This window comes from Sminthopsis crassicaudata, chromosome 6 (assembly GCF_048593235.1).
Source record: "Sminthopsis crassicaudata isolate SCR6 chromosome 6, ASM4859323v1, whole genome shotgun sequence".
Lineage (NCBI taxonomy): Eukaryota > Metazoa > Chordata > Mammalia > Dasyuromorphia > Dasyuridae > Sminthopsis > Sminthopsis crassicaudata.
Genome location: NC_133622.1, coordinates 188,834,595 through 188,850,530, shown reverse-complemented (window position 1 = coordinate 188,850,530; position 15,936 = coordinate 188,834,595). Strand labels below are relative to the sequence as shown.

The 15,936-nt window shown below is 37.5% G+C and overlaps 1 protein-coding gene and 1 long non-coding RNA gene across 3 annotated transcripts in view; one reads left to right on the top strand and one right to left on the bottom strand.

Annotated features, from left to right (window-relative positions):
- POLN (DNA polymerase nu) overlaps positions 1 to 15,936 on the bottom strand; it is a 303,906-nt gene that overhangs the window by 12,344 nt on the left and 275,626 nt on the right. Inside the window, exon 22 of the mRNA XM_074273159.1 lies at positions 11,827 to 11,894. Within this exon, the coding sequence (XP_074129260.1) occupies positions 11,827 to 11,894 (68 nt within the window). The remainder of the gene's footprint in view (positions 1 to 11,826; positions 11,895 to 15,936) is intronic.
- LOC141545864 (uncharacterized) overlaps positions 1 to 15,936 on the top strand; it is a 31,146-nt gene that overhangs the window by 11,843 nt on the left and 3,367 nt on the right. Inside the window, exons 4-5 of one of the 2 annotated variants that reach the window (XR_012483162.1) lie at positions 6,019 to 6,158; positions 8,638 to 9,427. This is a non-coding gene — a long non-coding RNA (uncharacterized LOC141545864). Of the gene's footprint in view, positions 1 to 6,018; positions 6,159 to 8,637; positions 9,428 to 15,936 lie in introns of those variants that run through there. The other variant, XR_012483161.1, reaches the window with a different exon arrangement.

The following is a 15,936-nucleotide window of genomic DNA, read 5'->3' as shown; positions in this document are numbered from 1 at the left end:
TATTTATCTTTATATAAGTATTTTAAATGCATGCAGATACTATTGTAATGGATAAGATACAGATTTATTAAGGTGTTAATGAAGTCATAATGACTTTTCCATAATGTATTTCCTCAATTGAAAATAATAACTATTGAAGGAAAGCATCCCAGACATGGAAAGAGAAACAGAGAAAAGGCAATGGAGTTAGGGGATGGTACAACTTTTAATATATGGGGTCTGGGAAATTGTTTTCATATAGAAAAGTAAAACAAATGTTTAATTACTTAATTTGTATCAATCCATGCACTGTGCTAAGTGTTGGGGATACAAAGAAAGGCAAAACCAGGAAAGGTAATCTCAGAAGAAGTGGTAGGATTGGGAGTGGGGCAGGTATAGGGCCTGAAAGGAAGTGAGGGAATCCCAAAACACAGGTAAGGAGGGAGAGCATTCGAGGTGCTCATTCAGCATCTTCCCTTACCATTCTCTATATTCTTGCAAAGCACATTAATACCCTAAGGAGTTTGTGCTTAGCAAATTCCCTGGCACTGTAGAGACTTTGACAGTGAACCCAATCCCTGCCTTTCCCCACCATTTTGTTCTAATAAGCAGCATAGCCACATTAGGAGGAGGGAGATGTTAAGACAAGGAGTGAGCAACTATACTGTCCTCTGAATGGGGCAGTCCCTAATTTAAGGAAGGTAAGTTTCTTTTTTTTCTCTCTTTTTTTTAAAAATTAATTTTATAATTATAAATTTTTTGACGTTATATATGCATGAGTAATTTTTTTTTATAACATTATCCCTTGTATTCATTTTTCCAGATTTTCCCCTCCCTCCCTTTACTCCCTCCCCTAGATGACAGGCAATCCCATACATTTTACATGTGTTACAGTATAACCTGGATACAATATATGTGTGTAAATCCTATTTTCTTGTTGCACGTTAAGTATTGGATTCCGAAGGTATAAGTAACCTGGGTAGATAGACAGTAGTGCTAACAATTTACATTCACTTCCCAGTGTTCCTTCTCTGGGTGTAGTTGTTTCTGTCCATCATTGATCAGCTGGAAGTGAGTTGGATCTTCTTTTTGTTGAAGATATCCACTTCCATCAGAATACATCCTCATACAGTATCATTGTTGAAGTGTATAATGATCTCCTGGTCCTGCTCATTTCACTCAGCATCAGTTCATGTAAGTCTCTCCAGGTCTTTCTGAATTCATCCTGCTGGTCATTTCTTACAGAGCAATAATATTCCATAACCGGGAAGGTAAGTTTCTAAGCAGTAGAATATGCTTGTAACACTTGCTCTCTCTTTAACTAATCTTGCACAAAGTGGTAATTGCTCATTCAACAGCCTGAGAATTAAAAAGAATGGAAAGAACCTGGCCTAAAGGATAATGGATTGGATTATAGCTAGGGTCAGTCCTGTTGCCCAAGAAGCTTCTTGGGGTTGTGATGAAGGTTGTTGGAAAGTAAATTTCCCAATGTGGAAGGAAGCTGAGACAGTATTGTAGTCAAAGGGAGGGATCAGAAAATGAGTGACAGAGGACAATAAAGGAAAAAGTTAAAACTAAGGATTTCAAGATGAAAGAAAATCAATTAAAAATCTAGAGCCACAAGTAGATAAATCAACAGAGAAGCTACAAAAACTGAAATGGAGGGTAAATACCAAAATATTCAAAAGATCACAAACCCTTGTAAATAAGTATTTTGAGATGAAGGAAACTGAACCAATATTTGATGAAACAGAATTCTGTGAGTTTTCAAAAGAACATGGATAGCATTATACCACAGCAGTATATTCTTGGGATTTAAAAAAGAAATAAGCATCCTGAGAGAGATTATAAAAGAAACAAATGAATTTATGCTTTGCACAGCAGAAATAATTAGCAGAGCAGAAAAAAACTTGAATCCATAATAACAAATTCTCCAAAGAAGAGAAAGAGAGAATAACACATTTGAAATACAAATATACTGATGTGGAGGATAACCAAAAGATAATGAAATTAAAAGAATATATGACTTTTATATATGCAAAAGCCATTGACCTTGAAGACAGAATATATAGAAACAATTTAAAGATCATAAGTTTCCCCCAAAATTATCAATAAAAAATGCTGAAGGCATAATGTAGGAAACATAAAAAAGGGCTCAGAACTTCTGAATACAGAAAATATAGTACCCAATGAAAGAATCTACATATGACCTCAAAAAATAGGAGAAAGGAATTGACTTTCACAACTATGAAAAGAAGAGAAAATTCCTAATTAAATGTAGGAACTAGGCTTTCACGGAAGGTAAAATGGACAACTTTGATGATGAAAATTGAAAAGCTTTTGTATGAATGAAACTGATGTTAAGAGTTTGAAGAGAAACAATTAATTAGAAAAATCATTGCAGGAGAGGCAGTTAAATGGTACAGTGGATAGAGTGCTGACCCTGAAGTCAGGAGGACCTGAGTTCAAATCCGACTTCAGATACTTAATACTTCCTAGGTGTGTGACCTTGGGCAAGTCACTTAACCCTAATTACCTCAGCCCCCCACCAAAATCATTGCAGTAAATACATGTGATAAAGGTTTGATATTCAAAGTATACAGATAATCAGTGCAAACAGATGACCAACTAATAAATAAGTGGTCAAATAATATTCACAGGTAATTTTTAAAAAAAGCTATAATCACTATATACTTCTCAGATTGGCTAAGATTACAGGAAAAGATAATGATGAATAATGGAGGGGATGTGGGAAAACTGGGACACTGATACATTGTTGGTAGAATTGTGAACGGATCCAACCATTCTGGAGAGCAGTTTGGAACTATGCCCAAAGGATTACCAAACTGTACATACTCTTTGACCCAGCAGTGTTACTACTGGGCTTATATCCTAGAAAGATCTTAAAGGAGGGAAAGGGACCCACATGTGCAAAGATGTTTGTGGCAGCCCTTTTTGTAGTGGACAGAAACTGGAAACTGAATGAATGCCCCTCAATTGGAGAATGGATGAATAAGTTATTTTATATGAAAGTGATGGAATATTATTGTTCTATAAGGAAACAAGATTATATGATGATCAATTTTGATGGACATGGCTCTCTTCAACAAGGAGATGATTCAGGCCATTTCCACTGATCTTGTGACAAAGAGAGCCATCTGCATTCACAGAGAGGAGTGTGGGAACTGAGTGTGGATCACAACATAGCATTCTCACTCTGTTTTTGTTTGCTTGCATTTTATTTTCTTTCTCATTTTTTCTGCTTTGATTTTTCTTGTCCAGCATGATAACTGTATAAATATAGATGCATATATTGAATTTAATACATATTTCTACCATATTTAACATATATTGGACTACTTTCCATCTAGGGGAGGGGTGGGAGAAGGAGGGAAAATTGGAATACAGGATTTTGCAAAGGTTAATGTCAAAGAATTATCCATGTATAAAATAAAAAGCTTTAATAAAGAAAAAAGGAAAAAAAAGCTATAAGCTATCTAGATCATAGTGAAAGAATGCTCTAAATCACTACTAAAAAGATACATAAATGAAAAAACTATAAGTTTTGACCTCATACCTTTTTGATTAGCAAAAATGACAAAAGTGAAATGATTGTTGGTGCGAGCTGTAAATTGGTCTAACCATTCTATAAAGCAGTTTAGAATTATACTAAAAGAAATAGTTAAACTGTTCATCCCTTGACCCAGGGACATCATTATTAGCCATATACTCTAAGGAGGTCAAAGCCAGAGCAAAAGGTCCCAAATATGTGACAAGATTTATAGCAGTGTTTTTCAGTAGTGGCAGCAGAATGTGAGCTCGCTAACAATTAGGAAATAGCTCAAAAAAAAAAACTGTAACATGGATGTGCAATGTGTAATGTGGATGTAACAGAATATTATTTGGCCCAAAGAAATAACAAATACCAAGGATTCAGAGAAACTAGTGAAAATTTATATGTACAGTGAACTTTAGAAGAATCAGCATAAGGACTAACATGATGCCCATTAAAATGTAAATGAAAAGGAAAAAAAAAAAGAAACTGACTGCTGTAATTGTAATAATCAAGTCGAGCACAAGAGAGGAGATGAGAAAATAAACCTCATTCCCTTCTTTTGCAGAATCAGGAGACTAGGATTTGTGTCATTGCATATGCTGTCAGCCTTAATCAATGTGTTGGTTAGTTTTGTGAAACTGCTCCTTTTTTTTTCCTTTTAAAATTTTTTGTTGTTGTTAGAAGTGATAGCTATGGGATGGGGAAAGGCAGGAATATAAACAGAAGTGATAGTGACATAAAACCAGAAGATAATATGGATTTTTTTTTTAAAGTCTGGTACTCAGATCATTGAAGTAGTTTCAGTGAACTGATGGAACTGATAGGATCAGGAAGGAAGGAAGCTGTGACGCATCTGATCCAACGCCTCATTGTACAGGTGAAGAAATATGATAGCTCATGGAGTTTAAATGACTTGTGCAAGGCATTTCCTCCAAGATATGAGACCGCCATGATCAAACTTAGTCAGAGAATCACAGAGTCTTAGGTTAGACCAGGAGAGGTCCCACAGGGCATCGAGTCCAAGCTCTGTACTGCACTGAGGAGGGAGAGATTAAGTGTCCTCTCTGGGTCACACTACCGGTAAGCATTGTGAGAGGATTTGAAGGGAGATCTCACCCCTAGCAGGTGCCTAATCCATTTCCCCCCCATTGCTTTTTTGGCCTTTGAGTTTTGTTTTGTTTTTTTTTGGGGGGGTGTTGATTTAAAGGAGAATGTTCTACAGCTGGGAGGAAACTGGTTGGAATTGGCTGTGATGGTTTGTAAAAGCATCACTGAAATGATTTGTAAACACTGGTTTATTTTAGAAGCTCCTGGGGAACACTGGGACAGAGGGGTTCCTCCCTCCTACTGCCTCTCACCTCTTCTTGTTTTGGCAATATTCTCCTATTGGCTGTCTGAGCAGGAGGCCTGGGGATGAGCAAGTGCTGGACGGTAAACTCTGACATAGGAGACTCAAAGGTTTTTGGTGTTGGCAAGGCAACTGGGTTAAGGGATCTGCCCAGGGTCACACAGTTATTAAACATCAAGAATCTGAGTCTGGCTTTGAGCTCAGGTCTTCCTGATCCAGAGCCAATGCTCTCTCCGCTGTGTCACCTAGCAATATTTCTGTTACTGTACACAACATTCTCTTGGTTCTGCTCGTTTCTTTATTATTTTATGCAAGTCTATCCAGATGCAGTGTCTGGAGTCGGGAGATCAGCTGCCTTAGGTGAGGAAGCTAGAGGAGGCTGTTGACACTGAAGCAGTGTATTTGAGTCAAGCAAGGGGTGATGGGGTGGAGGAAGACTGGGGAGGTTCAAGGGGCCTTTAAAAGTCAAAGAGATCATTGCTGCTGGGTGCAAGGGGAGCCGCAGAAGTGTACTGAGTAGGGGGTATGACAGGGCAGAGCTGCATTTTAGAGAAGCCGGATGGACTGCCCCAGGGAGCTGGTGGTGGCAGGGGAAGTTTATTGTGAAGGCAGAAATGGGACAGCAGACTGCATGTGAGGGGCTGATACAGCCCAGGAGAAGAAAAGAGCTCATGAGAGCCTTTTCTGGAGGCTGATTGGAATTCTAGTCTGCTTGCTTAAAGATCAGGCCCCTCCGGGGGAAGCCCTGCTACATCTCACTCTTAAAGGGCAAAAGAGGCCCAAGGAATTTAATTTTTCTGCCCGAGCGGTTGCTGTTTACCTTCTCAGAGCAATCAATTCACCAACTGGCCACAATCCAATATGAAGCACTCCTTGAGGTGATCGTAGATCCCATTTTTATTATGTTAAAACACACAGTGAGCCTTACTGAGGTTATCAAGGCCACGGAATCTCATATTTCCATTTGACAGAGAAGGGAACAGGTCCCCAGAAAAGTGATGACTTGATCAAAGTCACCCAGACAGTAAGGAGTGGAGCCCAGGTCCCCTGACTCCAAAGCCAACACTGTCCATATGCCTTGTTGTGGCAAAGTGCCCTATGGGCTGATACATGTGTTATTCTCTCTGTTTTAAAGAGAAGGAAGCTGAGTGCAAAGAAAAGTTGCAAGAGGCTAAAGACAGGACCTGGACTCCGGCCCCAATTAGCTCTGTCAACAGGCAAGGAGAGGATACAGCTACGGCCACGGTCCACTTGAAATGCAAGCATGCTGGAAAGGTAGGCTCTTGTGCCTTAGCCGGAACATCTCCAAAGTGGTCACAATCCCCTCTGTCCCAAGGCTGGCTTTATGGAACTCTATTTGGTGTGATGGAAAGAATATTGAGATGGGAGTGGAGGGTGGGCTTCTAGTATAGGCTCTGTCGGCACCTGGACGTCTCCGGTGTGGGTCTCAGGCTTTTCATTTGTAAAATTAGGCAACCAGATGAGGTGGTTTCTGTGGCCCCTCTAAGCTGTGGAGGTTTGTGATCGAAGGTCTCTTTTAGGTCCAACATTCCCTGTCCAAGGTCCCTTCCAGCCCTGAGTTTCTATGTTCTGAGGCTTTTTCTAGCTCTGATATAGTTACCTTTTGTGATTGGAGCTGCAGGTGGGTTCAAGGGGAGATGCTGAACTGTCCCAGGGTCTCCCCCTCTGGCCCTTAGCTCAGAGCAGCCTTGTTGGGGTGGCAGCCATCAGCTAAGCCTTTAAAAGGTCCATATAAAAATCAACTGGGCTGAACTGAGGCATATTTCCTCCTAAGTGAAACCAGGCTTGGATTCCTTGTGATGGACTGTCTCATTCTGCAGATAAATGCATGGATGGCTTCAATAAACCAGTTTTACAGGAGATCAGAATCAAGCCCAGGTTTTGGATTCTGAGGAAGTGGGGAGTTAATATTCTCATTATTATGGCAGCATTGAAATGAGACTGACAAAGTAAAGTAGATTGGGGGTAATAACTATGTAGGAAAGAGGCTAATTTTATTTGTATTTCAGGGATTTAAGCTACTGAGAAGAAAAGCAAAACAGAATAGCTGCCCATAATGTTTAAGGAAAATTTTTCATGAGCCAGTGAAAGGTAGCATTTGACTGCCAGGTCAGTTCTGGGTTTATAAATTTGGACTTAGCTCCTTGGGAGATAATATCATGGCCTGCTGAAGGAAAGGCCTTTCAGGGCCACAGAAATGGATATTAGATGCAGGTACCACTTCCAGATTAAGTATCAATGCTTGTGAATGGGCTGGCTGCCAGCTTGTTCCAGAATGGTCCAGCTTGAGGTTCTCTCCAAGAACACAAACAGAGGACAGCCTGTTCTACCTGCTTGTGCTCAGGTGCAGGGGTTGGTCCTGGCACCCACCACTTTGCCATGTTATAGATTACTCCAGTCAGACATAGGTTGTCTAGGAATATAGGCTGTGCTCCTAAAAGTAGATTATTTATGCGATAAAAGGAGATATTTTATAAAGGGCAAGGTTCAAAATCCCTCAGCACGGGAGTCTGCATTTAGAAGAGGAAGGTCTGCCTCCTAAGGAATTCCTGACCTCACAACCATTTCATGAGGTACAAGGACTTTGTGAGTGAGCCAGAAGGTCACATTTGTTCATTCTTGCTTCATTTATTCAATAAAACTTTCTCAGAACCTATTATATGCAAGGCCTTTTGTTTGATGCTGGAAAAAATATTATGAAGATTGTGTCCCTTACACAATGAATATTTTGCCTTAGTGGGAAAGAACAAGAATATAATTTATGCAAGCAAAACATATGCAGATAACTATAATATAAAGTATGTACATGAGAAAAGCATTAGGAAGATGAGAGATCTGGTGTGGAAAAATCACTTCTACCTGTGAGTATTAGAAGAATTTCACAGAAAAGGTATCATTTAAATCATAGGTGCTAGCACTAGGAGGGAAAGATCATGGAATCCAACTTCCTCATGTGAGTAGCTAAGGAAAATGAGGCAACTAGCTGGTGCAATGGATAGAATGCTGGTCCTGGACTCTTCTTCCTCAGTTCAAATCAAGCCTTAGATATTTATTAGCTGTGTGACCCCGGGCAGGTCACTTAATTCTGTTAGTCTCAGTTTCTTCATCTCTAAAATGGAGATAATAATAAAAACTCCTATGAAGGAGGCTAAAGAGATAATATTTGTATAGCACTTTGTAAATTTTAAAAAGCACTTTATAAATGCCAGGCATTGGATATCATTAGATGGGTCCTAGAGGGGTTAAGCAACCTCCCCCAGATTACCCACTTGTCTAAACAGTTGACATAGAATTTATTTTTATTTATTTATTTATTTTTGGAGGCTGGGGCTAAGTGACTTGCCCAGGGTCACACAGCTAGGAAGTGTTAAGTGTCTGAGACCAGATTTGAACTCGGGTCCTCCTGAATTCAAGGCTGATGCTCTATCCACTGTGCCATCTAGCTGCCCCTGATATAGAATTTAAAACTAGGTTCTTGGATTCCAAACTCAGTCCTCATTTTCACTCTACTGTAGCTTACAGATATGGAATGTTGCAGGAAGCAAAGGTGCTAAAGCAGGAGGGTATGGTCCCTGTTTGGGTAAGTTTCAGTTTGCCCATTGTTCAGTTTATGTATGAAATGCTGGAAAGATCATCATTTTATGGCATATGCTCCTGGCTTAGGAGTCTGATCCTCATTTGGTAGGCACTGAAGAGTTTTAAATTAAGTGACATGATGATATCTGTGCACTAGGGAGACCAATCTGGCAATAATATCAAGGGCAGATTGGAAGACAAGGGAAATTCTGGAGTCAGGGAGACCAACAGAGACAGTGTTTTGATGTGGTGGAATACTTCTATGCCATAAGAAATGACGAAGGGCGTAATTTCAGAAAAACCTGGGAAGACCTTTAAGAACTGCTACAAAGTGAAGTAAACAGAGCCAGGAGAATAATCTACAAAGCAATGGCAATATTGCGAAGGTGATCAAGAGTGAAAGACTTAGTACCTTTCATCAGCACATCTCCACAATTCCAAAGGACTCATGATATAAAATGTAACTTACATTTAGATAAAAAACTTATGCATTCATAGTGCAGATTAAAACATTTTCCCCTCTTATTTTTCTTGCTTTTTTTGGGGGGAGGGGAATGTTAACTAGTATGGAAAAATATGTTTTGGATGACTATCTGTATAATGAATAGTATATTTTTTGCTTTCTCATTGGGTGGGGAGGAGGTGTAGAAAGGTTGAGAATATGAAACTGAGAATAAAAATTAATTAGAAGTTAGAAAGCAATTAAAATAATCCAAGGGAGAAATGATAAAAACCCCGAACTAGGGTGATGGCAGAAGGAGTGAACAAGATAGATCAAATGCAAGGGATTCTGGGAAATAGAATCAATATGACCTGACAACTTTTTGGATGTGAACTATGAGGGAGTGGGGGGAATATAAGATAACTCTGCTGTGAGGAGCACTCAGGTCATAATTTTCTAGTTCAAGACTTGTGATTGACAGAGGAAGAAACTGAAAACCTGATAATCGAAGAATCTTCTCAGAGGTTACACGGTAGGTTAATATAAAAGCTGCTTTTCAAATCCCAGGCCTCCTTGGGCTTATAGGTCAGGGTTCTCTCCAATTTGGAATCAAACACTTAGATGGGACTTCAAAGTCATCCAGGTCAAGTTCTATCTGGGCAGAACTCCCTCCACCACATTCTTGAAAAGTGGTACCCAATGGAACATCTATATGGGAACTCTTGGGATTAGATTCTGGTGACTGGCTCTGGAGACCACTATTAATACTCCACCAAGTTGGTAAGGGCACATAAAACTCTAAGCCCATTATCCTTCACATTTATGACAGAGTACTCATATGTCCTTTGATCTTCTGTCATCAGGCCTGAGGTCTGTTTTTACATAATTCTCATTTATAGTAGCAAAAGCTCACACTTTGATAGAACACTTAAATATCTGCCAAGTGCTTTCCTCACAACATAGAGAAGTAACATAACTACTATTATTATCCTATTTTACAGTTGAGGGATCTCAGGTTTTTAAAGGAAACATGATTTAGATTTTTAGATTATTATATTTGAAAGAGACCTTTAGAGATCCTCCAGTCTAACCTTTCGTTTTATAGAAGAGAGAATGAAAGTTCAGCATCACCTTCCCTAAGGTGACACATTGAAGAAATATCAAAAGGCAAACTAGAAGCTTAGTCTCCCAAATGCTGAGTGATCTCTTCTTAGGAGGTAAAGATCTGTGGGGACAGAGATGGTTAAAATCCACTCAACAAAGCAGAATGTGGAACATCCTGTCTGTAGTTATGATTTTGCCTTATACTGGAACATGTCACTGACTGTCTTGTTAAGAGAAGGAAAAAAAAAGCCTCTTTCTGGTTGTAATTTAGGTAATAATAATAACTTGAAAAACTGATTTAATTTTTGTAGGTGCAGATCCAAGTCCTACAAGTCAGTCTTCTTATCCTATGTGTCTGCTAACCATGTTTGTCCATAAGGCATGAGGAGTTATTCAATGACTCTCTTAACTAAATGTAAGATGTGGTCTGTCTCATACAAAGGTGGAGGAAGCTATTATGTAGTATGATTGAAGAATGTCAGAAAGGTTCACCTTTTCCCTAAAATATTTCCCCTATTACAGATATGACATTTTTTTCCATTAGTGATTATTTCTTTGCTGCTCTTTTTTTGAGGAGGGGAAAGGAGAGGAGAACATATTTAGTCCCTAACACCATTCTTGAGACTGAGACATGATGGACCTGTGGAGATACTACATTAATCACTACAAGCCTGGGAGAGGTGTGATCAGGGGAGTAATTGGACTGCAAGTCTGAGGCAAGAGGTGGTATGAATGGAGAGCAGACATTGAAGAGAAATAGCTGATTTCATAGTTTAGATGAGAAATAGTTCTGATCTCTCAGCAGTCTCCTTCAAGTCAAAAGAAGGGGCTAGACTAGATGGTCCCTGAGGTCCCTTCCAACCTAAATAAGATCATCTATTCAAAGATGCTAGCTGGCTCTCACATTCTCTGATTCAATGACTTGGGATTCTATTGTCAGAGCTCCATTTTCTCATTAGAAAAATAAAAAAGTTGATTTAGATGAACTGTAACTTTCCTTTTACTTTTAGTATTAGATGACTGTAGGTTTTTATTTACTTAGAAGTCATATTAAACTTTTTCATAAAAGAGAAGTAGCTAGAGCAGGTTGTGGTTTATGATGGAATAGTATTTTACTATAAGAAATTATGAGCAGAATGGTTTTACAAAAACTTGGAAATACTTACAGGAACTGATGCTAAGTTAAGTGAGTAGAACCAAAGAAAACTGTACACAATAAAAGCAACATTGCATGATGGTCAACTGTGAATGACTTAGATCTTGTCAGCAATATATGATCAAAGATGGGGCAGCTAGGTGGCGCAGTGGATAGAGCACCAGCCCTGAATTCAGGAGGACCGTGTTCAAATCTGATCTCAGACACTTAACACTTCCCAACTGTGTGATCCTGGGCAAGTCACTTAACCCCAGCCTCAGGGGGGGAAAAAAAAATTATATATATATATCAAAGATAATTCCAAACAATCCATGTTAAAAATACTATCTACCTCCAAGGAAAGAATTGATGGATTCTGAATGCAGATCAAATTATCCTATATTTTTTACTTTCTTTGCTTTTTTTAGTCTGTTTTCTTTCATAATATGATGAATATGAAAATGTGTTTTGCAAGATTGTTCATGTATAACCTACATCAATTGTTCACCACCTCAGAGAGAAGAGAGGGGAAAGAACAAAAGAGAGAATTTGTAACTTAACATTAAAAATGAGTATTAAAATTATTTTATGTGCAATTGAGAGAAAATAAAATTTTTAAAAAGAGAAGTAGCTATGTTACGCTTTACTGTAACATTTAAGATCACCTGCAAATTCAGGAATTTGTGAGTCCTCCACTTCAAATAGCAGTTCATCATGAATTTGGGCAAGCAACCTGAAAAAAGAAGGAAGAAATATATTTGGTGTTTTATTCACCACATTGTCTTGGTATGCAAATGGGAAAAATCTGTAATTTATATACCATATATACATATATGTACATATATATAGGAGATCACAACCATAGTGAGTTATAGATTCTAGGAAGTTATCTGAGGCACAAAGGAATTAAATGACTTGTCCAGGATAACATAATTACTAAATGTTGGATAGTATTATCTACTCCATAGTGGCTCTAATTTGGCAATCATAAGCAAAGTATTTATATGTATTTATTATATTACATATTTTTAAAAACCTATATAGTAAGCACTTAATAAATGCTTGTGAATTTAACTTGAACAACAAGAAGGTCACTATTCCTCACTGAAGATTACGTGGAAGATAATAAAGTATAAGAAGACTGAAAAAATTAGGAAGGATCACGTTATGAGGAGCTTTAAAAGCCAAATAGAGGATTTAATATTTGATGCTGAAGATAAAAAGTATCCACTGGAGATAACTGAGGAGGAAATTACATGATTAGTCCTATACTTCAAAAAAATCACCTTGGCAGTTACATGGAGAATAGATTGGAGTAGTGAAGAGTTTTGAAGTAAGGAGATGAACTAGAAGGTTATTACAGTAGTCTAATGAATGGCCCACAGAAGGCTGGGTGAAAGAAAGTACTCTAGAGATGTTGTAAATACTAGAGATTTGACAACAGATTCGTTATGCGGGATGGATATATCCAAGGAATTAAGGATGATATAGTTGTGAGCCTATGCGACTGAGAGAATGGTAGTTACCCTGGATAATAATAGAGAAATTCAGAAGAGGAAAGTATTGGGATTTTTGGGGAGGTGGAGAGAGATATTGAGTTGTTTTTTAAGACAGTAAGTTTGAGATGTTTATGGGCTATCCAGTTTGACACTAGATACATTGGTGGTTACCACTTCATTATTTATGGTGCCCTTTATCAAAATGTACTTTCCCTCTTTAGCTCTTTTAATAAGATCTATTTTTACTGTTGCTTTATCTGAGATCAGAATTTGCTACCCCTGCTTTTTTTTTTTTTTTTTTTACTTCAGCTGAAGCACAATAAATTCTGTTCCAGCCTTTTACCTTTTCTCTGTATGTGTCTCTCTGTATAAAATGTGTTTCTTGTAAACAACATATTGTAGGATTTTGTTTTTTAATCCACCCTGCTATTCGCTTCTGTTTTATGGGAGCGAATTATACTATTTTCATTCTTGGCTACTATGTATCTAAGCTATTTTCCTGATCAACTTTTCTATTTTTAAAAGCAATTTCTAATAGTTTTATCCACTATTCTATCCTATAACGAGTAACTGTGATTGATTTATACATCTTTTTTTTTTTTTCCAAGAACACAGGGAAGCAGATAATTATAAAGACATTATAGCAAAAGGAAAAAAATAACATTGGACTTGGAATTGGGAGATTTGGGAGCGAGTCCCTGACTTGCTATCTGCTGAATATGTGAGCTTGGTATGGTACTTAGCCTCTCTGAGGCTCTAAAGGATTGGATGAGGTGCCATTGAAGGTCTCTTCCAGGCTCCAAAGCCTTTGATTCTATCATAAGCTATGTATTAATTTGTGCATATGGAAATAATGCTAATTTCTCAAACATATGGGGAATTGAGCCAAATTTATGAACATGAGTCATTCCCCAATTGATAAAAGATCAAAAGATATGAACAGCTTTTCAATGAAGTAATCAACACTATCTATAGTCATATAAAGAAATGGTCTCACTATTGATTAGTGAGGTACTACCTCATACCTTTATATTATATATATGTATAACGATACACTAATTGGCTAATCGGACAGAAAAGGAAAATAACAAATATAAGAGAGGACGTGGGGGAAATTAGACATTAATGCATTGTGGGTAGAATTGTAAATTGATTTAACCATTTTAGAGAGCATTTTGGAACTATGTTCAAAGGGCTATACAACCATGTCATACCCTTTAACCTACCAATACCACTCCTAGGTCTATGTTCCAAAAGAGAAAGAAAACAAAAAGGAAAAGGATCTATATGTGCAAAGATATTTACAGCAGCTTTTTTCTGGAGGCAAAGAATTCTGGCTGAACAAACTGTGGTATGTGATTATGATGGAATGCTGTTGTGTTGTAAGAAATGATGAGCAATACACCTTCAAGAACCTGGAAAGATTTCTGAGCAGATGCAAAATGATATGTTTTGTGTACAAAGTAATAGCAATATCATAAGATGATCAGCTGTGAATGACTTAGCTATTCTCATCAATAAATGAACCATGACAACTTTGAAGGAATTATGATGAAAAATGCTACAAACCCAGAGAAAGAATTGATGGTGTCTGAATACAGATTAAGACATACTTTTTAAAAATTTTTATTTTTCTTAAGATTGGGTTTGATTTTTTTCCTGGTTTATGTTTCTTTCACATGTCGTAAAAATGTTTTGCATGACTATACATATATAACCTGTATTGAATTGCTTGTTTTCTCAATGAGGAAGGACAGAGATGAAGGAAGGGAAAGAATCTGGAACTCAAAGTTTTAAAAACAAATGTTAAAATTGTTTTTACATGCAACTGGCAAAAAATAAAATACTAAATAAATTTAATAAAATTTTTTTTAATGGAGGCAATGGGCAATTCTGGCCCCTTTGCCAGCATCCTGTGACAATTTCATCTGCCTTTGGGCAAATATAATCACTGGATGCAGCACTATGAATAGAATTTTTGAAATGTCAAAAAAAAAGACAGGACCTGAGAGAGTGAGAGAAATAATTACAGCTGAGAGAATCTGTTTCTGTGCTGCTGTAGAGGGTAGATTTAGAATAGTCAAGAGTTGTCTTATTATGGCGTTAGCTTTTGGGACATTTTGTTCAATGCCCCATTACATTGCTGAGATTTTCAGAAAAGAGACATGAATCAACTTAAGAGTGACATTCTGAGACTTCAGAGAATAAAGATGCTGACTCCTAAGGGGAATGATCCTTAGGTCCTAAGATTGTATGTATTTACATGTAAAGTATGACCATGAAAAATATTGAAGTTTTTTCAAAACACTCTATAGTCACTGTTAATTGACTTTGTCCAGTTCACATTTCATGAAATATGAGATCTCTTAATAGACAATAATCTTCAGGGTAGTTTTCTATTCTTATGCCCTCATACAACTAGGATACTGAAAAGAAGAGAGCTGGACTTTAATCTAAAAGGTATTTCTGGTTTTAGATGTTTGAATCTGAAGATTAATATAGGCCATTATGTGCATGAAGACTGAAAAATGCAATCAAACAAAGAGAAGACAGAGGAAGGGGGAAATATAAGGGCCACACTTGAGACTGAATAAGTCATATTCCTGGATAAGAATCTAGGATATAAAAGATGGTGGAGTTAATTGACTAATAGTGCAGGGGTTCTCAAAGTACTTCCCATGGGCCAGATGCAGCTGCTGAGGACGTTTATGTGGCCTTCCAGGTTATGGCAAATAGGCTGAGGGGTAGAGACAGAGTGTGAGGTTTTGTTTTTACTATAGTCTGGCCCTCCCACAGTCTGAGGGACAGTGAACTGGCCCCCTATTTAAAAAGTTTGAGGACCACTGGGACTCTAGGGTCTAAAGACTCTAGAACTCAAAAGTTTAAAAACAAGTATAAAAATTTTGTTTTAAATGGAACTGGGAAAAATAAAAATATTAAAAATTTTAAAAAGTGGTGAATATTCTAGGGTTCAAATGATTATCAGAATCCAAGTTGCTGGATTTTTTATATTTGTAAAATTTTTTTATACTTGCCACATTGATATTCTGAATATAATGCAGTTAGATAAATTTGTAATTGACTTGACCATTTCATCATGTATCTAAAATGGGGTAATAATACTTGCTCATTTGACATCTTTGTTGTAATGAAGGCACTTTTAGCATGTTATATAAAATGAGAGTTAATATTATTTTTGTTGTCACTGAATTTTTCAGTACTAAGTGGGAGTTTGAGATTTAAAATCATATGGTTTATAGGACAATGTTTTCTAAG